The following is a 21909-nucleotide window of genomic DNA, read 5'->3' on the forward strand; positions in this document are numbered from 1 at the left end:
ACTAGACACAAGGACAATTTTTTCCCCCATGCCAACACTCTACTAAACAACTAATTCCCACAACATTGTCTACCTATTTAGTAAGGTTGTATTACTATTATTCTTTTCATTTTTCCTATCTCCTTATCTTTTTGTGACTATAACTTTGTTGCTTGTATCCAAGGTTTATATTGCTTTATTTAGTATCCCAGTACAATTTATGTTGATTGCTTATTTAGTATCCTATGACTATCGCTAAGTGTTGTATCTTATGATTTACGATAAATGTATTTTTACGATGACTATGTATGACCATGTTGCTTGTATGTACACTGAGAGCTTATGCACCGGAGACAAATCTCTTGTGTGTCCAATCACACTTGGCCAATAAAGAATCCTAACTTCTAATATAGAACAAGTTGGCCATTGCAGGAGACAGGTTTAGTTCAAATTTAAGATTATTGAGATGGCTGAGGCAAGGACATCAGATGAGAAGGGTTGGTCCTGGAGCTCCCAGAGAAAGGAAGTCTAATTGTTCTAACTTGAGAATTCAGACTTTCTCACCTTCTCTTTTTCCAAGATCTTATTATGTGGCTTAATTTATTTTTTTTCCAAAAAGTAAGTAAATGAAGCAGTGATGAAATCCTCCGCAGATTGCCACCGGTTCTCTGCCTGTGCATGCATGGTGTGTGCCAAACACATGCTATGCGCATGCCAAACACATACTGTGCATACATGCAGTGCGCACCAATGCATGATTCACACGGAAAAAGGAGCCTTTTAAAGGTAAGTAGAACAGCGAGGGGGAGGAACAGCTGTGCTGCGCAATTTAGATTTGCTAGAAAGCAGGATTTCCTGCTTCCTAGCGAATATAAATCGCGCGGCACAGCTGATTGTTGGAAATACTGGTTCGGGTGAATCTGTAGCTTTTATGACTACCGGTTCATGTGAACCGGTGCGAACCGGTAGCATTTCACCCCTGAAATGAAGGTTAGGGTTCTTTACGACCATGTCAAACTAAAATTTAAACTTCCACTCAGTTTTCCCAGACCAGAGTTGGATTTAAAATAAGTGTTGGGGTTTTTTTGAACTGGTAAAATTCTTACTTGAACCTGCAGTACTGTGAAAAATGGATTAAAAATGTATTTAGAAAAAACCTGCCCACTGTTTTTTAATACCAGAAAACATCAATTTTATATAATATTCTTGCTGTGTGACATTTTGGGACTTTATTTAAAATATATGAAGGTCAAAACTGCATCTTACCGCAATAAAATATAGCTTGCAATAAAGAAACTATTATGAGGGATATGAAAGTATGTTCATCACCCGTTTAATGGTATCTTCGTAGTTCCTTTTATAATTTCTGAGATGAAGAATTAGAATTTGAAATGAGTACAAGAGTACAAGATACTCGAGGCAAAAAAATCGTCAGGTTTTTCAGACGCATTAAAAAAATTGAGAAATGAAGTAACTTTAGCATTCAGTCTTATGACCAAGAAGTTAAAAACTTAACTTTTGATACGTGCTGCTCAATCTTACAAATAATTTATTTCAACCAAAATGTAGCCATGACTTCTAGAGGACATATTTTTTTCCACTGTAAAAATATATATAAAATATATAAAAATCCCAACGAAATGGGTGGAAAAAATACAGATAGTCTTCAACTTCACAATTGAGCCCAAAAGCTCTGTTTGTTAACATTTGTTAAGTGAGTTTTCCCTATTTTATGACCTTTCCTGCCACAGTTGTTAAGTGAATCATTGTGGTTCTTAAATTAGTAACATGGTTGTTAAGTGAATCTGGATTCCCCATGGACTTCCCTTGCCAGAATAGCACAAAAGGGATCGCATGACCCCGGGGACATGTAACCGTCATAAATATGAACCAGTTGCCAAATGTCCGAATTTTGATTACGTGGGTAATTGGTAATTGGTAATGTTCAAAGTTGGCTACAGCCAAAGACCACTGTGGAGAAAAATATATATATATTTATTTTCTTTTTGTTCTTCTTTTGCAGGTCCAACAGAAGCTCCTTTCCATCCTCTTTTAGGTAAGTCAATAAATTAAAGTTTTTGGCTTTTCTGGGTATCCGGTTTGGAATGTTTGAATGATTGCATTTTTTAAAATAATATCTCGTTTGAAAATATCCACCTAGGTCAAATCAATACAATTTTATTTATGGTCACAGAGCAGTGTTAGAAATAAAAGTATTTTTTTAAAAAAATAGTAAAAAAAATAAAAATAAGAGATAGACACAATAATATATTACGATTGGTAGTAGAATCATCAGCAGGCACTTAAGAGTTTGCCTGATTTTGCATACAATTTGCAAACCATTCATAACAGAATTTGGCCATATTCAGAGAAACTACTTCGTACTGATATAATAAGAGTTGTTGCATGTAAAAGAGATCAATACAGGTAATCCTCTACTTACATTAGTTCATTTAGTGACCATTCGAAGTTACAATGGCACTGAAAAAAGTGACTTACGACCATTTTCCACAGTTACAACCTTTGCAGCGCCCCCATGGTCATGGGATCAAAATCGAGAGGATTGTCAACTGACTCATATTTATGATGGTTGCTGTGTCCCAAAGTCACATGATCCCTTTTTGCGACCTTCTGACGAGCAAAGTCAATAGGTGGTGGGTTCCTCCCGGTTCGGCCCGGTTCGTGCGAGCCGGTAGCGGTGACGCTATTACATCACCGAACCGGTTCTCTTTCTTCGGGAGCTGGGCCCTCCCACCTGCCCCTGCATTATTCTGACCTTATATTTCTGCTGTTTTCGCCCAGCTGAGAGGTGTGGCAGAGCGGATTGCCGCACCTCAGCTGGGCAGATTCGCAATGCGCTTGCACGACGCACTCGTTTGGTGTGCCTGCGAGCGAATCGAGCATGCGCACGGCAATCGTGCGCAAAGCGCGTGACCGAAGAGGCGATCGTGCGCAAAGCGCACACACAAAGAGAACCGGTAGTAAAGCCAGTTAGAACCCACCCCTGACTGCAATGATTCACTGAAGAACCCTGGCAGGAAAGGTCGGAGAACGGTGCAAAATTCACTTAACAAATGTCTCGCTTAACAACAGAAATTTGGGGCTCAATGGTGCTTGCACTGTAAATCGAGGACTGCCTGTATTTTCCAAATATTATATTAGATAAGGTATTATAAATTGAGTCTGTGAGTTCTTCTAGGTCAGTGATGGCGAACCTTGTGCCAAAAAGGTATGCGGAAACATCATGCGCAAGCCGAACTTCTGGGTTCTAGCTCGCATGCGCGCCCGACGATCAGCTGGCAGGTGTGCATGCGCAGGCCGGTTTTTGGCACTGCTGTGCGTGCAAAGGGATCGCGCTCCGGAAAAGATGAACTTCCAGGTTCTGGCGCGCATGCGCACCCAACAATCAGCTGGCCGGCGTTTCAACACTGCCGCGCATGGGAAGAATAGTTGATCATCTCACGGGCATGCATGCCAGAACAGTAGTGAAATCTAAATTTCTTTCCTACCGGTTCTGTGGGCATGGCTTGGTGGGGATCATGTGACTGGATGGGCGTGGCTATGTAACCATGTGACTGGGGGATCAAAAGACAGAAACTCACTAAGAATGTCCTGCTGGAGTAGGGTTGGACTAGATGACCTCCAGGTCCCTTGTAGCCCTGGATTATCCTCTAGTGCCAGGTTTGTAGTCCTTCCTTCCTCTCCTTTTTCTTTCCTGCTGGGAGCAAAAACGGATCTCCACCCCACCCCCGTAAAAAAAGGTTCCGACAATCGTGCGCCACAGCTGTGATCCTCGGAGCCTTTTTTTTAACCTTTTCAAAGTGTATTTACTACCTGTTAGGAAATGGTTATTTGTCTAACTAGTTGGTCAGGCAATATATAAACCAACAATGTATGTTTGCAGTCAGAAAGGTATTATATTGCTTTAAGACTGTATTGCATCATTCTGTATCCTGATTGGCTAAGCTCTGTAGCCAATGTACTTAAGGGAAGTCAGGATCATGGCTTGTGTGGATACTACATCATTTTACCTGCTTATTTGCTGTAACTCTCTACCTGATCTCTCTGCATGATCACTGTTTGATCATAGCTACATGTTGCTTTCTACTATTTATTGAATGTTTTAATACTGAACTTGTTCCTGTTTTGAAACTCAAAAAGAACTGTTTTATTGTGTTTGACAACAACTGGTAAGAAGACTTTGTACTTGGAATATCCCTGAATTGATCTTTTAACTCTCGTCTTATTTGTGCATGACTTGGATTGTTTTTGGACTTTGCTTTACTTTTTTCTAAAAGTAAAAGACTACCACAACTCAATGTGTTTGTATGTTAACTGTGATTGTTCACAACCACTCCCAGTCGCTTTTCATGCATTTACTCAAAGGGTACCCTGCTCAATAACACTACCTATTCGCCCAAGCCAGTAATAAAAAAAAATGCCTAAAAAGTAAAAAAAAAAAAAGTTCCAACGATCACCTGAGCGATGTCGGAACTTTTTTTATTTTACTTTTTAAAGCATTTTTAACTACCGGTTCTGGCATGTACCCCTGCATGTACAGAGGGTACAAAACACATTACTTCCTGGTTAAAACCAGGAAGTTAAAACCTGTTTAAAACCAGGAAGTAATGACAACCGGGCGGGTGGGCGGAGCCTCACGCCAGGATCGCTACCGGTTCTCCGAACCACCCGCTACGATCGCTACCAGATTGGGCGATCCATTCCGAACTGGAAGCATTTTACCCCTGCGCCAGAAACCTGGAAGACAAATAGGCAAGGCCGCACATGCCAGGCGACACAGCTTCGCGTGCCACTTTGGGCATGCCTGCCATAGGTTCGGTTATAAGTCAAAAAGAATGGAAAGAAAACTCTATTAAATAATTGCACGGATGTGTGTTCCAGTAGGCTTCATCCCACTTTTATAAACCCTCAAATCTCTTTGCTTCAGGTGCATAAAAGGAGCTTGAAAAAGCCGCGGGAGGGTTATTACTGTATTTCTAGATTAATCCCAGATTGCACTGGAAATCATAACTGAGCCTTTTCCAGCCTGTTGTGCTTCCCCCTAAATGCTTAGCAAAAGAGAGAACAGATTGAAGCTAGCAGATGGCTCTCTGACTCTCGCAAATATGTTTGCGCTCATTTGTTTATGACTTTGGCCCTGTTTCATTTTTGGCAGAGGTTTCCTGACCATGTAGGCGAGGCAGAAAACTTAGCATCAGCCCCCTCGGCGCGCAAAACCCCAATCAGACTTACAACTCCAATGTATTTGAGCATGTTGTTGGCTACGGTGGAAATATTCTGTAATATTGCAGAACTTGGGTTTTCGAAAAATAGAACGGCGTATAGTTCTGTTTACACCAGTGGTGAAATAACGCTGGCAGGAGGCTCCACACACCCATCCGGACGTCATCACGTCCCGTTTTTGACATTCTGTGCACGCGCAGAGGTGTTGCGCGCGAGCTCCCCTTCGCGAACCAGCAGCGAAGGGAAGTGGATTTCACCCCTGGTTTACCCCCCTGTTAAAATGAGATTGAAATATTTATTGCTGGGTTTCAGGAACAATTTCCGAGATAATAAGACGAGCCAACTCACATCTCATGGGAGGTCAGAAGTTCTGCAGGAGTTTCTGTGGTATGGTGGTGATGGATTGTTGTGTTCCATCAAGCCATTTTGTCATTTTTAACTTTGTGGGCCAAATGTTATATATTCGTTTTAAATTGTTTTTAAATTTTGCGAGTTCATGTGTGTTTTAATATGGCTGTACACCGCCCTGAGTCTTTCGGGAGAAGGGCAGTATAGAAGTTTAATAAACTAACTAACTAACTAACCCCTAGATAGATTTTTGTCCGGGAACGGTCCCATGTTTGAACTAAATAAGTCTGTACAAACTTCCAAAGGTGATAGATTTCTTGAAACACGGAAACCGTTCATTCTGCTGTGTTTATCCTGATTTGATTCAACAAATCAGATCTCAGATATTCTTTCATATAAGCAAAGTGTAGATTGTTTGAGTTTCCCTGCATATTTATTCATTTAACCATATTGAGTGGTGCAGTGGCCTAGAGGTGGTGCTCTCGTCCTCACAATCAGGAGGCTGTGAGTTCGATCCTAGGTAGAGGCAGATATTTCTCTCTCTGGGCACACTGAGAATATATCTGCTGAACAAAACTCCGCATTGGCGACAAGAAGGGCATCCGGCCAGTAAACCCTCAGCTCCATTCAGTTGCCCAGACTTCATCCCGCAAGGGGTTATGGGGTCGTTAAAAGAAGAAAGAAGATGATTAGCTTTCTAGTTTATTTTTCCTTCTATTTTTATTAGTTGCTCCTGTCTTGTACCAAGGGGACTATATTAAAATTCTATCAGAATATGCAGCGCATGATGCTCTATAGTAGAAGAATGAAGAGGGTGGGCATGGCTATATGTAATGGAAGCCCTGTCCTCTTTTTATATACACATTTTGATCATGTGACTGTCAGGTTGATTCTTTTGACCACTGGGCAGGTGCCCCAATGCAGCATAGTGGAGGCAGGGGTGAAATCCAGCAGGTTCTGACAGGTTCTGGAGAACCGGTAGCGGAAATTTTTAGCAGTTCGGAGAACCGATAGCGGAAATTTTGAGCAGTTCGGAGAACCGGTAGCGGAAATTTTGAGCAGTTCGGAGAACCGGTAGCGGAAATTTTGAGCAGTTCGGAGAACCGGTAGCGGAAATTTTGAGCAGTTCGGAGAACCGGTAGCGGAAATTTTGAGCAGTTCGGAGAACCGGTAGCGGAAATTTTGAGCAGTTCGGAGAACCGGTAGCGGAAATTTTGAGCAGTTCGGAGAACCGGTAGCGGAAATTTTGAGCAGTTCGGAGAACCGGTAGCGGAAATTTTGAGCAGTTCGGAGAACCGGTAGCGGAAATTTTGAGCAGTTCGGAGAACCGGTAGCAGAAATTTTGAGCAGTTCGGAGAACCGGTAGCGGAAATTTTGAGCAGTTCGGAGAACCGGTAGCGGAAATTTTGAGCAGTTCGGAGAACCGGTAGCGGAAATTTTGAGCAGTTCGGAGAACCGGTAGCGGAAATTTTGAGCAGTTCGGAGAACCGGTAGCGGAAATTTTGAGCAGTTCGGAGAACCGGTAGCGGAAATTTTGAGCAGTTCGGAGAACCGGCAAATACCACCTCTAGTTGGCCCCAGAGTGGGGAGGGAATGGAGATTTTGCAATATCCTTCCCCCAGGAGTGGGGAGGGAATGGGGATTTTGCAGTACCCCTGCCCCGCCCACCAAGCCACGCCCACCAAGCCACACCACGCCCACCAAGCCACGCCCACAGAACCAGTAGTAAAAAATTTTGGATTTCACTACTGAGTGGGGGGGTGGGGAGGAATGCAAATAATGAAGCAAAAACACTCTCCATCGTCTCCATTCATGCATTCCATTCAACCAACATACCACAAAGTACATGTGGCTTGTAGCCTTCAACAAACTGGTTTATGTATTGGACACCATTGACGAGTCATGTTAAGCTTTCAAAACATCAGATCATAGCAAGAGCAACAGCCCTTAGACTTATATATCACTCCATAGAGTTTTACAGCAGGGGTCTCCAACCTTGGCAACTTTAAGAGTTGTAGACTTCAACTCCTAGAGTTCCTCAGCCAGCAGCACACCAGGAAAAGAACAAAGTTACTTGAAGAAGTTGCAGTCAATTAATTAATTAGACAATTGCATAAATTGCCTTTCCACATTTCTAGAATCAAGAATCTTTTCATCTTTGGAAACGCTATACAATTTTTTTCTCTCCAAGAAATGGAAACAAATGCTGAGTGGCTGAGCTCAATGGTGGGATTCAAAAGTTTTTACTACCGGTTCTGTGGGCGTGGCTTGGGTGGGCATGGCATGGCTTGGTGGGCGTGGCTTGGTGGGCATGGCAGGGGAAGGATACTATAAAATCTCCATTCCCACCCCACTCCAGGGGAAGGTTATTGCAAAATCCCCATTTCCTCCCGATCAGCTGGGACTCGGGAGGCAGAGAATAGATGGGGGCAGGGCCGGCCAGAATTTTTACTACCGGTTCTCCAAACTACTCAAAATTTCTGCTACCGGTTCTCCAGAACTGGTCAGAACCTGCTGAAACCCACCTCTGCTTGAGCTGCTATACTCTCTTTGAACTGCATTCTCATTGCATAAGGATTTAAATATAAGAGATATTAGGCACACTGGACAAATTTAGTTTGTCTAAATATACTATAGATTGTTTTCTCTTTCATTTCAGCCGAGATGCACAGCGACAGCATCATATTACGGGATGATTTTGATTCTTATCACTTGCAAGGACTGAATCCTACGATGTGGTAAGTCTAGCTGCATTTATAGATTTAGTTGGCTGAAACAAGTATAGAAGGCTGCCCGAAATTTTGCTGTGGAATAGAAAACTTCACAAACTCCCTAAAAGGAAGAAAGGGAAGGGAAGGGAAGGGGAGGGAAGGGAAGGGAAGGGAAGGGTGGAATGGAGGGAGGGAAGAAGGAAGGAAGGAAGGAAGGAAGGAAGGAAGGAAGGAAGGAAGGAAGGAAGGAAGGAAGGAAGGAAGGAAGGAAGGAAGGAAGGGCACTTAGCAACAGCAGTAGCACTTGGATGTATATACTGCTTCATAATGCTTTACAGCCCTCTCTAAGCAGTTTACAGAGTCAGCATATTGCCCCCAACAATCTGAGTCCTCATTTTATCGACCTCGGAAGGACGGAAGGCTGAGTCAACCTTGAGCCAATCAGGATCGAACGCCAGACTGTGGGCAGAGTCAACCTGCAATGCTGCATTCTAACCACTGAGCCATCATGGCAGGCGGGAGGGATGGAGGAAGGAACGGAGGGAGGGAGGGAGGGAGGAAGGAAGGAAGGAAGGAAGGAAGGAAGGAAGGAAGGAAGGAAGGAAGGAAAAATGGCATGGTGGCGGATGATTTTGATTCACGACTAACCAACGGATTTAGCCCATTTTCAAATTTTCCTGAGCTTTGCTGCTCATTGGCTATACAGCTTCGCTCTGATCTTCTTGAACAGTTTCTTGATTAAAATACAGGAGACAGTCTTCTTCCATAGCACCGAGGTTTGGGAAAACAAATGTTTCCTTAATGGGCATTGTTTTTAATAACAGCATATTTACAGCCTCCTAGTCTTGGAGAGTCCTTTGACAAATCTCTCTGGGTGCCATCTGTTGCGTCGGCATCGTGCCTCTTTATTAACCCATCAACGCTTCCTGTAGTAGAGCTTCCCCGTGTCTAGTAGCTGTTTGTGCAATCGTTTCAGCTGGTTTTAATCTCTGCATAAGCCCAGAATCTGATGCACTTAACAGACGCTTTCGGGGGAAAGCGAAATATGCTTTCTTGTCTCAAATGCCTGCCACAAAAAGCCATTGATAATTGTGCTCGTGTCAAGCTTCCTACAGATGGCGAGGATCAAGGAAGGAAGCAAGCAAGCAAGGATTACACAAAACGCCATTAAAGGTTTCTGTAATGCGGGCGTTAGGGGAAAATCTGGGGATCTTGAAAACCACAAGCGGCGTATCCAAACTTAATTGATTAGTGAGTTCATTAAGGCGGAATCTCTTGGAGGGTTGTGTTATGAAATATTTTCTTTGCCAGCTGGACTGAGTTGCTGTTTGTCAGATAAGCAAGAGACAGACTCCCTTCCTATCTCTCCGTTGTTTATGTCTAACACTCTGTCCATTACACTCCCAGACTCCTCTTACAGTTAGTAGAACTCCTTTTTTTTTTTTTAATTTTGATTTATATGCTGCCCTTCTCCGGAGACTCAGGGTGGCTTACAATGTGCTCAGCAATAGCCTTCATCCTTTTGTATATTTATACAAAGTCAGCTTATTGCCCCCACAAACTGGGTCCTCAATTTACCTACCTTTGAAAGGATGGAAGGCTGAGTCAACCTTGAGCCTTGGCGAGATTCGAACCTGCAGTAATTGCAGGCAGCTGGTCTTAATAACAGGGTGCTTTAGACCACTGTACTACCAAGGCTCTTTGCTTAGTAACCAACCGGTTAAAACTATTTGTCTCCTATTTGTATCATGGTCATCAAGTTAATCCTTTAATTTCAACCAAACCAAGTGTAAAATATATTGTCTAAAGCACAATTTAACAACCGGTTCGGTGATTGCGTGTTTCACTCACACGCCGTGTGCTTCACGCTGTTGTGACCCAGGCCCAAGTAAGTAGTATTAGATGCAAACAGTTCCAAAACATACAGAGTTTATTAGAACAGCTGAGAATTAACTCATTCTCAGTGTAGTCTGGACTAAGTTAAAACAAATTCTTCATAACGCAAATTCTTCAGTCTAATCACCAACCTTGGTATAATTAGGCAAACTGCCAAAGGCTTCTCTTGGCAAAAGTTCAGAAGCAGAAGACGCCGACCAGAGATAAGTGCAGCAGGACATGAACAAGTCTATCATCGTTGTTTTCTGACAAAGAGCCCAAGAGCCGTTGCTGGTCTTTTAAGCCTTATGGGAGGGGCCAATCATCTCTTGGCCTTACTCCCGAGTCGTCCTCTTTGTTTTAGCTGCTCTTGCCTTCTGGCAGCTCTTCTCATATGTGCACTAGGAACAGGCTCCTCCTGTTCCTCTGCCTCTCTACTGTCAGCCTCTGGAGGCTCTGGAGTCTACACATCACTCCCTGATGGCCCTGGCCCCATCTCTTCCTCCGATGCAGAGCCCTCGTCCAGGCCTTCCCCAGCCTCCAGGACTGGCCCCTGTTCTTCCTCAGCCTCATTGCTGTCCGAGTCCGCTGTTCCTAGTGCACGTATGAGAAGAGCTGCCAGAAGGCAGGAGCAGCTAAGGCAGAGAGGACGACTCGGGAGTAGGGCCAAGAGATGATTGGCCCCTCCCATAAGGCTTAAAAGACCAGCATCGGCTCTTGGGCTCTTTGTCGGAAAACAATGTTGAGAGATTTGTTTCTTATCTTGCTCGGCGTCTTCCGCTTCTGAACTTTTGCCAAGAGAAGCCTTTGGCAGTTTGCCTAATTATACCAAGGTTGGTGATAAGACTGAAGAATTTGTGTTATGAAGAGTTTGTTTTGATTTAGTTTGGACTACGCTGATAATGAGTTAATTCTCAGCTGTTCTAATAAAGTCTGTATGTTTTGGAACTGTTGGCGTCTGTTACTACCTACTTGGGCCTGGGTCACAACACAAGGTCCCTTCCAACTCTGTTTATTCTGTCGGCTACCTTCTTCCATGGTGCTTCCAACTCACTCGGATTCTTTTTCTCGCAGGTTTGAATGCAGCAACTGTGAGGTTGGAGACCAGTGTGGAGTCATTATGCACGGGAGTGCTGTGACTTTCTGTGAGCCCTACGGGCCAAGAGATCTAGTAAGTCTTGGTCAATCTGACTGGTTTATGAGGTCTCAGCTCTTTGAATAGCCCACCTGGTGGTAAAAGCTCGTTCATCTTACATTCCTCTTCACGCCGACAGTTTTATAGATCTGCTTCCTTTCCTTGGTCCTGAACACATTTTTCTTTCCCCTCACAAATAGTAAAAATTGTTTTTTTCCATTTTGTGATAGAAAAATCATTTCTACCTTCTTTGTAAATTTCTTTCTTCTTCAGCTTTTAAACCCTGAAGGGTCTTTCAAGGGAAAGTACAGGTAGTCCTCGACTTACGCCCACAATTGAGCCCAACATTCCTGTCGCTAAGTGAGTCGTGGAGTGAATTACCATCTTTCTTGCCATAGCTTGTTAAGTCAATTGGTGCAGTTGTTAAGTTCGCTTTATTGATTTATATTTTATTTATTAGTTGGCATTTCTGCACCTCCCATCTCCCTCAGAGAGGGAAGTTGAAAGAAGGATTTATCATTTAACATTTTTTTTGAAACCGTAAGTGCAGTTTTTTTCAACTCTGGTCACTTTAAGATGGGTGGACTTCAACTCCCAGAATTCCCTAGCCAGTCATGAATTCTGGGAGCTGAAATCCACAAATCTTAAAATTGACAAAGTCAAGAAACACTGCCGCCAATTGTACCTAGTTAAATTTCTTAATCACATCCAGAGGTGGTATTCAGCTGGTTCGGACCGGTTCAGGTGAATCAGTAGCGGAAATTACAGGTGGGCCTGCCCCTGCCCCCCCCCCCGGCTCCATGTCGTCCTATTTAGGCACATTTTTGAGGCCGGGCACATGTGCGGAAGATGTGCGAGCGAGCAAAGTGCATGCACAGAAGGCCAGGAGCATGCATGTAAGGTGCACACGTGTGCGAAGCGGGTGGGCAGGCGGCGAACCGGTGGTAACAAATGTGAGACCCACCGCTGATCACATCATCCTGTTTAATGAATGTGTTTCTGGTACTTTAGACTTTACCTCCCAGACTTTAGAAGACTACATCAGTACAGGTAGTCCTCAACTTACAACAGTTCATTTAGTGACCATTCGAAGTTACCACGGCACTGAAAAAAGTGACTTATCATTTTTGTGATAAGTGATTTTTTCACACTTACGACCGTTGAAGCAACCCTTGGGGTCATGTGATCACCTTTTGCAACCTCCTAGGTAAGTCATTGGGGAAACCAGATTCACTTAACAACCAGTGATTCACTTAGCAACTCTGGCCTCGTAAAACGGGACAAAACTCACTTAACAACTGTCTCATTTTAGCAACAGAAATTTTGGGCTCAATTGTGGCCGTAATTCAAGGACTACCTGTACAAGCCAACATTCATTGAGTTCACTCAGCATATGGAACAGGCTTTGAGTTAAACCAAGGAAGGGGAACTTTACTGAATATGCAAGATTAAGGAACCGTCGTAAAAATACTGTATTTTCCCATCCAAGGTTATTGCAAAACTGAAGATACATTATTCCAGGCAGTTTTAGTGGCTTGGCTTGACAACTACTTTTAATTCATGGCCCTGGGCTGGGAGGGAAGGGCCGTCGTGCAGTGATTTGCATTCAATATTTAATGTCCGGGTTCTTCTAAATTAAAAGAGCTCAGAAAATGTTCCAGCCCAGATGAAATAGACAATAATTCTTAAATTGGGTCCGTCGCGGTGCCAGGATTTTTGCCTCTTGGCCAAATTGTTGAAGAGCAAAATTATACTGATTCATTTCCTTGCTCGTGTTCTCAATGACCCGTGCTTAAATAGTCTCTCCGTAATGTCGGAGCGACCACAAGTTAGCAAATAGTAGCAGAATTCATGTTACTCCTGAACATGATGTAATGATCTACATATCGTGTTTCCCCGAAAATAAGACCCTGTCTTATATTTTTCTGAACCCTGAAATAAGCATTTGGCCTTATTGCCATGCGCTCAAAAGCCCAATTGGGCTTATTATCAGGGGATGTCTTACTTTGGGGAAAACAGGGTACCAGATCTGTTAAAGAAAGCTACCAAACAAGCAAGTTCTCCCTGCTTTGGATAGTTTCATTTTATATAACGTTTTAACCTTGTAGGACACCTTTTTTTCCCCCACATTGTAATTCCTAAATATAATCTTCCCTCCTTCAGTTTGTTTTTTAAAAAAATAAACCAGTTTGCCTAAATCTGCCTTAATGTCACTTCAAATTTATTAGCAAAGTTTAAATAAAAACAGTGTTCCATTTGCCTAATTTATTTGCACTTCGTAAATGCTTCCTCACAATAAGTATTTCTTACTTATACGTATACAAATGATATGAATTTGTTAGAAATTGTTTGTAGGAAATTCTAGCAAGGAGACGGTTTTGGACGCACGGAGACAAGGTACTCATTCTCATGTCTCCCTGTCTGCCCATGAATATGTAGTAACCGCTACTTTGCTATGTCTTCATGATGTTGCTTTAGGTTTTATCTAATTCATACGTGAGTGTCAGGTGCAAAAGACCAGGTCCACACCCGAAGGTCCAATTAAACCACTTTATTGCTAAACACCTATGCACAGGAATCTTCTCAACTAACAGTCAGCAATTGTTTGGGATTAGATAAATTTCAAAGGAATTTGGAGAATGTGATTTATGACACACCATGGGAGGAGGGGGGAAACAGGGTCATAGTTGGGCCGTAAATTATGGGGGCAGAGCTGACTTGCTGTCAGGGTTCTGACAGATGCCCTAATTAATTCATGAGCCTCGAGCCAAGTTTCCAAAGAAATCCAGTTATTTATTAGGAGCAACATGTCAGCATGTACCCAAGTGAAGTCAGCTCTGCCCCATGTAATTTATGGCCCAACTATGACCCTGTTTCCCCTCCCCCCCCAGGGTGTGTCATAAATCACATTCTCCAACAGAGCACTTTCGCGGGCTGTAGCGAACACGCCTCTCCGGCTGGCCTGGTAAAGGTATGAGAAATGTATGCGTGGAATGTGCTTCTGGTTGCTGCCGTGCTGCTCCGTCAGTTTCCTCCCTTCCTGCCTATGGCAATTCGAGAGCAGTCCAGGAATGCTTTACGCATTGATATTAGGGAGGTTGGATTTAGTTCATTTGTGACTATGTAAGGATTCTAGGCTGATCTCTTCTTTGACTCCACCCCCAGATCTGCCTGGATTCTGTTGGCAACAAGATGGGGGAAAGCCCCTCTTCTGTGGTTGCTGGTCATCACTCTCCATGGTCATTTGGGCTTGGGATGAAGCATAGATTGGGCACCCTCTTATTTCTCAAGGGTCGCTCTTCCATGGATTTCTTAAGTGCATAGGGATGTGCTCTTGTTGAAATACTACTAGATCTCTTTTTAACACACATTTAGCATACCTCTGTAGTGCTGCACAGAAGCAATAATTTTTCTCAATTGCTGATAAGGAAGTAGCTGAGGTCCAACTCCAGACCTTCAATGAGATGTCCTACTATATGAGATCACAATTTCTGATTCTCCCCCACTTATGATCAAAGAGGACACTGTTGGGAGTTGGGATAAAAGAAAGATGGAGATAGTGATCACATGGAGTTGAATTGTTTGGAGTAGGAAATCTCATGGAAGCAAGGATGAGTTGGCCTTCAACTATTTTCCCATCCGCAGTTGAGAGCTTCTTGCTTATTGGGAGTTCCGAAAAGGGAAAGACGGAGACAATGATCATGTGGAGCTGAATTGTCCACCTTCCAAAAGTAATGGTTACTTGTATTGATTCATTCCTTCATCCCTTTCTTTTAGCCATGTGAAGGTGAGGTTATTCCAGTGGACACCTGATTTGTGTCAGGTACCACAGTAAGATGCAAACTTTGATAGGAGGGAGAATTGAACAAGATTTGTAATTTAGGAGAGATTAAACAAGATTTTTTGTTTAGGAGAGGTGGATGAGTAGACAGGAAGACTATCACTTCCTGCTTTCCATCCTTGGGAGACCTCCAAAAGATCTCTTGTCAACTTGCAACACATCCCTGGCCCACTCTCAAGTTGCCATAGGCCAGGTGGGATGGGAAACCAGCAAAACGGCATGGCAGCCAAAGACAGATGCACATTCCAGACTTATCTCTCTCAGGACTATATCCCAGAGTTACCCACAGTGGCTGGAGGGGAGTGGCTTCACTTGGGAATGTGGGACTCCACTTGGGTATGCGCCGACATGTTGCTCCTAATAAATAACTGGATTTTTTTTGAAGCTTGGCTCGAGGCTCATGATTTAATTAGGGCATCCGTCGGAACCCTGACAGCCTCTCATCCTTGTCCTAAAATTGAAAGACAGAAGAGACCATACTTTAGTGAAGGGGAGAATAACTTCATGAACATAAGGGAGGAATAAGTGTCTAAGTGCCCTAGAGACTGAAAAATCCCTAATTGATTTTCTCCAAGCTGCTCAGTGACAGTTGGGGAATTTCTAATCACTTTGCTTCTGGCTATCAATTCACTTTCAGGCTAAATTCCAGACAGGGATTTGGAGCTCTAAAGAAGTGAATAGGGAATAAGTTATATAAATATCTAGAGCTGGAGCTCCTGTTCTTTTGTAGTTGTATAGATGTCAGGAGGGTCTCCAACCTTGGCCAACTTTTAAGACTTGTGGATTTCAATTCCCAGAATTCCCATGCTGGCTGAGGAATTCTGGGAGTTAAGGTCCATAAGTCTTTAAAGTTGCCAAGGTTGGAGGTCCCTGGATTATATTTAACAATTTAGGTATTCGCTGGCTGATAAAAGTATAGTAACAAATGAATTTGGTGGGTCAATTCAACAATTCTCCTCCCCTCTTCTTCTTCTTTTTTAGATTACCAATGGCCTTAACACAACAACAGCTTCTGTCCTCCAATTTTCAATAGGTAAGTTTTTATGATGACTATAATTAAAAGGCATAAGAAATGCAACACAAGTTTATTTTAAAGTTTTATTGTATTTTTGTATTTGTATCTTATCAATTCACTTTATGCTGAAGACAGAAACTGTGTCTACTTTTACCTTCCTTTGGATACTTACTTTTTAAATACTCCTTGCGGTCTAACTTGTATTATTATTATTTTTTTTTGTACATGCTGCATTATATTAATTATTTTAAAAAGAAGAAAAAGGCCCACAAAAGTGTTCATATTTAAAGTACTAAACAAAAATGGTACTTTGTATATAGTCTTATCCAATGAATTTTAAAAACATTTAAGCTGATTAGGCAAAAATGGAAATTCAAATTGCCTATATATACTATAGCTTTCAAACAATAAAATGCTTTTTTACGGATCAAACAAAAAGGCATGGATGAAAAATAGATGGCGAATTAACAGAATGACAGAGTGGGGACTTGGAGGTCTTTTAGTCCAATCCCCTGCTCAAACAGGAGACTCTACATCCATGATGGTGAACCTATGGAGCCATATTTGTGGGCTCGCAAGCGTTGCCCTAGCTCAGCTCCAGCATCCATGTGCGCGCTGGCCAACTGATTTACGGGTCTTCTGGGCCCACCGGAAGTCAGGAAATGGGCTGTTTCTGGCCTCTAGAGGGCCTCCGGGAGCTGAGGAAGGCCATTTTCGCCCTCCCCAGGCTCCCAAAAACTCTCTGGAGCCTGGGGAGGGCGAAAAATGGGCCTACTGGTCCCACTGTGACATCGCGTGCCAAAAGCAGGGGTCGCATGGGGGGGGGGGTTGCACGTGCATGCACGGGAGTTGGGGCACATTGAATTATGGGTGTGGGCACGCGCGTGTGCAACCCCCTGCGCTCCCCCCGCTTTTGGCACACAACGGCAAAAAGGTTAGCCATCACTGCCCTACATCATTTCAGATAAGTGGCTTACCAGTCTCTTCTTAAAAGCCTTCAACTTCAGGAGGCAACCTCTTCCATTGATCAATTGTTCTGTCAGGAAATTCCTCCTTAGTTCTAGGTTGCTTCTCTCCATGATATGTTTCCATCGGTTGCTTCTTGTCCTGCCTTCAGGTGCTTTGGAGAATAGCTGGACTCCCTCTTCTTTGTGGCAGCCCCTGAGATATTGGAACGCTGCTATCATGTGACCCCCTAGTCCTTCTTTTCATTAAACCAGACATAACTCAATTCCTGGAACTGTTCTTCATATGTTTCCGTACTTTGTGTTACTTGTTTCCAGTTTTGGAGAACATGCAGTATTCATTTAATTTCTCCTCCTTTCTGTCTTCAAATCATTGGTATTTAGTTCAAAACAACATACAAATGAGTTTTCCAATGAACAATAAATATGTGAATTAACATCCATGCAAAATAGACACATTGTAGAAACGGTCACGTTGGGTGAACTATCACTATATACTGAGAACTGCATTTTCATTGGAGATGCCAGTTTATTTCTAAAAAGATGGATTTGTCCCCAATTTTAAATACATACATTCAACTGAATCAATTATAATTGTCAATCTATAAGTAGGCAATGTTGATATTTTGTGTACCGGAGATTCAAGGTTTTTTTTATTCCATTTATTATTATTTATTTATTATTTATTTATTTATTAATTCAATTTGTATGCCGCTCCTCTCCGAAGACTCAGTTCTTTCTTTGGAATATTCAAATAGTATATTGTATAATGAATGCCCTTCTTGGTGGTGGCCCCTCCTTTATGGAACATATTCAACCTGAGATATAGTAGGCCCCCATCCTGTTACTTATCTGAAAGGCCCTAAAATTTTAGTTTTATCAGCAGGCCTGGGAATTACGAATGGAGATGGAGCTGTTCAAGTGGCTGATTTAATTGTATTGTTGTTGCTATGGAGGAAGGGCAGGGATGTTTGCTACCGGTTCTCCGAACCACCCGCCACCATCGCTACCGGATTGGGCATTTCACCGCTGAGGGAGATGGACCCAGCTGTTCCTCCTCTTCCTCATCAACCACCTCCAGACCTGGGGGCTGTTGAGTCTCCATCTGAGGGCTGATGGATGGCCCAGGCTCTACCTCTGTCTCTCTCTCTGACAGCTCCATTCTTTCTTTCCCCTCGGGGCTCTCAGGTTGCCTTGATGCTGGCCCTGACTTCCACACCTCCTCCTCATCTGATTCGGTTGCTGGTGGGCCAGTGGCCGGCAGACCACAATATCAGGGTTGCGGATCCCCAATATAGACAACTAGTTAAATCACATGCAGACAACTATGTGAACTCTTCCAGATTTGTGACAGAATGAGCAATTTTTTTTAAAGAAAAAGGTAATTGGATCATCAACACAAATAGCAAAAAAAAAACAACACCCAGTTTTTGAGGAAATGAGTTGACTGTCTGTGGGAAATTTGTCTGTAGAGATAACTCAAGAATGAAGAAGCAATGCGGATGAGGAATTCTAGAGATGTAAATTAAATCCTCATTTTTAACAACCAATTATTCCAGCTGGGTGTTTCTCAGTGGGATTGTGATTCTACAGTGGAGAAATTTATTAGAAATGAGTACGATTGGATTAACCCCCTACTCTGAATTAAAATGTAAAATTCAGGAGGTCCCAGGAATGTATTTCACTATTTTGTTTTACTTTGATTTGTTTTGTTAGTATTTTTAAAATAGGGTCTCGGATAAATAATAGTGGCCTTTTAGCTGAGTTGTTACTTTCGTAGTGAATTCTACTGCTTATTTTTCTTGTGTCCATAATACCTAGCTGACGACAACGATCTAACTGGTTTTTTTATTTTTATTATTTTTCGTTGGGTTATTAGTTTTTTTGGCGCACTCAGTACTTCTGAACAGTCTTATAAAATTTCTACTTAAGCTAAGCATCCACAGAAATAACTCCCATCAAAACCTACAGCCATGTACTTATCTGTTTCTACCTTAAGAAGTTGTAAATCTGATCAATTGTTCCAAAAACAGAAGTAACCAAAGGATTGTGTTAATTTAGAGTTAGCCTCTGGAGCCAGGGAGGGCAAAAACGCCCCCCCCCCCCTTGGGGCAGGAGGCCGGCTAGGCTTCCTAGCAAAAAAAATTTTTGAAGCCCACTCCTGTGCCTCCCCTCACGTAAACCCATCCCCTCTTCCACCCTCACCCCATGCTAGGCCACCAGCTGGAAAGGTTGCAGAAACTGGTCTAGAAGGAAGTATTTTGAGTCATCTGTTGTTTAGCTCTATTGCTTGCTGTCTGCTCGTCAAAGCATCCTAGCGACAGATTGTCCTTTGAAACTCGTGGGCAACAGTTCAATCCTCCCCTTCCCACCCACCTCAGTTCAGCTCTTTCACTGCCAAAATGCCCCCAATATGAATCAAGTAATCTGATTTGGAGAAACGGATAATGGTAAAGGATTTAACCAGTGAGAAAATGGCCCATATTCCCTCTTATAATCCAAAAGCTTCTTAGATGCTTGAATTGGAAAGGATAACTTCCTTGAAACAATTTTATTAAATCTGTTTTAGGTGCTCCCGGGCTCTTTCAAAGACAGAAGATCGACACACTCTGCTGTGTCGTTCATTGATATTTGATAGAAGTGGTGATCAGCCATTTCTGCTAATTAATTTAGATGCACTTACGTATGAAATCATTAAGTTTAAAGGACAAGTACAGGCAGTTTCTATAATAGACTTCCGTATATTCAAATTATTTCCTTCCTTCCTTCCTTCCTTCCTTCCTTCCTTCCTTCCCTCCCTCCCTCCCTCCCTCCCTCTCTCTCTCCTTCCTTCCTTCCTCTCCTTCCTTCCTTCCTTCCCTCCCTCCCTCTCTCTCTTGTTCCTTCCTTCCTTCCTTCCTTCCTTCCTTCCTTCCTTCCTTCCTTCCTTCCCTCTCTCTCTCCTTCCTCTCTTCCTCTCCTTCCTTCCTTCCTTCCCTCCCTCCCTCTCTCTCTCCTCCTTCCTTCCTCTCCTTCCTTCCTTCCCTCCCTCCCTCCCTCTCTCTTGTTCCTTCCTTCCTTCCTTCCTTCCCTCTCTCTCTCTCCTTCCTCTCTTCCTCTCCTTCCTTCCTTCCTTCCTTCCTTCCTTCCTTCCTTCCCATATCCAGAAGGACGTTCCACCTTGTGTTAACATCAGATAATTTCACATCTTCCTTTTCATATAGATCTCTATGCTCAGAATTGCTATCATGTGCAAAGGGATTGCTACTAATTAAGATATTTAAAAATAGTACCTTTGGGAACATCCCAGTCAAAAATTTTAATTGCACACTTTAGGATTGAAAACAGTCACCTGAGACCTCTAAAGCTTAGCTGCCATTAAATATTAGAGTGGTTCATTAGTTAATTTATCTTTGTCCCAAAGGTGCTTTTTCAAGAGGCAATTGGACTTTCTTTTTTTTCTTTTTTTAAATATTTATTAAATTTTCAAACATTAAAATATACAGTACAAAAAAATAGAAAAGAGCAAAAAATAAAAAAAAAACTACACAACAAAAACAAACAAACAAAAACAAATTCTACCAATGTAGAAAAGCTGTTACTAGTACTTAAGTTTTGATGTGTTTGTTTTTGTGGACTTTCTTGTTATTCTTTGAAGATATTTCGTTTCTCATCCAAGAAGCTTCTTCAGATCTGACTAGAGCAGAGGTCTTCCAACTTGGCAGCTTTAAGACTTGTGGACTTCAACTCCCAGAGTTCCTCAGTCAGCTTTGCTTGAAGTCCACAAGTCTTAAAGTTGCCACGGTTGGAGACCCCTGGGCTAGAGGGTGGGAAATGAGTGTCAAGGGAGAAAAAGGTTGGTGATTATCCCGAAGGACTTCTCCCAAAGGACTTTTTGTAACTAATTGGGACTCAGCTGTGAATGAACGTAATTCACAGCTGTTGCAATAAAAGAGTTTTTTGGGACTACTCGTGTGTTTTAATGACTCAGGAAGCCTAGGACACAACACCGGGAGGCACGATGAGTACCAAAAACAATGAGTACCAAACAAACTTTTTCCCATAATAATAATAATGTAGTGAGTCACAAGGCAGCCAACCCAGACAAGTTCTAGCTTGTGAGTTGAATATCAAAGAAACAATGAGTACCGGGGCAAAATTTTCACGTCAAAATGCACTGAGTACCAAATTCAATGAATTTCAAAGCAGTTGAGTACCCAGGTATTATTGTGTCAGGGAATTGTCCAAATGAAGTCAGAGGTGCTGATAATAACTTGTGGTTTTATATAAACAAATGTATTTACACAGTGGTGAAATGCACAGAGTTAGGGGTGGGAGGCACTGTGTTGCGGTGGTTCTCCTCCTTTCTCTCTGACCAGTCGCAGTCTGTGTTGACAGGGGGACAGAGGTCGACCCCGAGGCCCCTCATATGTGGGGTGCCGCAAGGGTCGGTCCTCTCGCTTCTCCTGTTCAACATTTATGTGAAGCCGCTGGGCGAGATCATCCGTGGTTTCGGGGTGGAGTACCATCAGTACGCTGATGACACCCAGCTGTACATCTCCACCCCGGATCACCCCAACGATGCCCTTGAAGTGATGTCCCGGTGCCTGGAGGCCGTACGGATCTGGATGGGGAGGAACAGGCTCAGGCTCAACCCATCCAAGACCGAGTGGCTGTGGTTTCCGACGTCCCGATATAGTCAGTTGACGCCATCACTGACTATTGGGGGTGAATCATTGGCCCCCACGGAGAGGGCTCGCAACTTGGGCGTCCTCCTGGATTCAAGGCTGTCTTTAGAAGAGCAATTGACGGCCGTG

General features: G+C 42.9%; 1 protein-coding gene across 1 annotated transcript in view; it reads left to right on the plus strand.

Annotated features, from left to right (window-relative positions):
- RELN (reelin) overlaps window positions 1-21909 on the plus strand; it is a 290109-nt gene that overhangs the window by 57073 nt on the left and 211127 nt on the right. The window contains exons 3-6 of the mRNA XM_070947738.1: window positions 2003-2035; window positions 8231-8309; window positions 11232-11328; window positions 16115-16166. Of these exons, the coding sequence (XP_070803839.1) occupies window positions 2003-2035; window positions 8231-8309; window positions 11232-11328; window positions 16115-16166 (261 nt within the window). The remainder of the gene's footprint in view (window positions 1-2002; window positions 2036-8230; window positions 8310-11231; window positions 11329-16114; window positions 16167-21909) is intronic.

Source organism: Pituophis catenifer, unplaced genomic scaffold, assembly GCF_029215685.1.
Source record: "Pituophis catenifer annectens isolate HBS135680 unplaced genomic scaffold, rPitCat1.0.hap2 SCAF_7, whole genome shotgun sequence".
NCBI lineage: Eukaryota > Metazoa > Chordata > Lepidosauria > Squamata > Colubridae > Pituophis > Pituophis catenifer.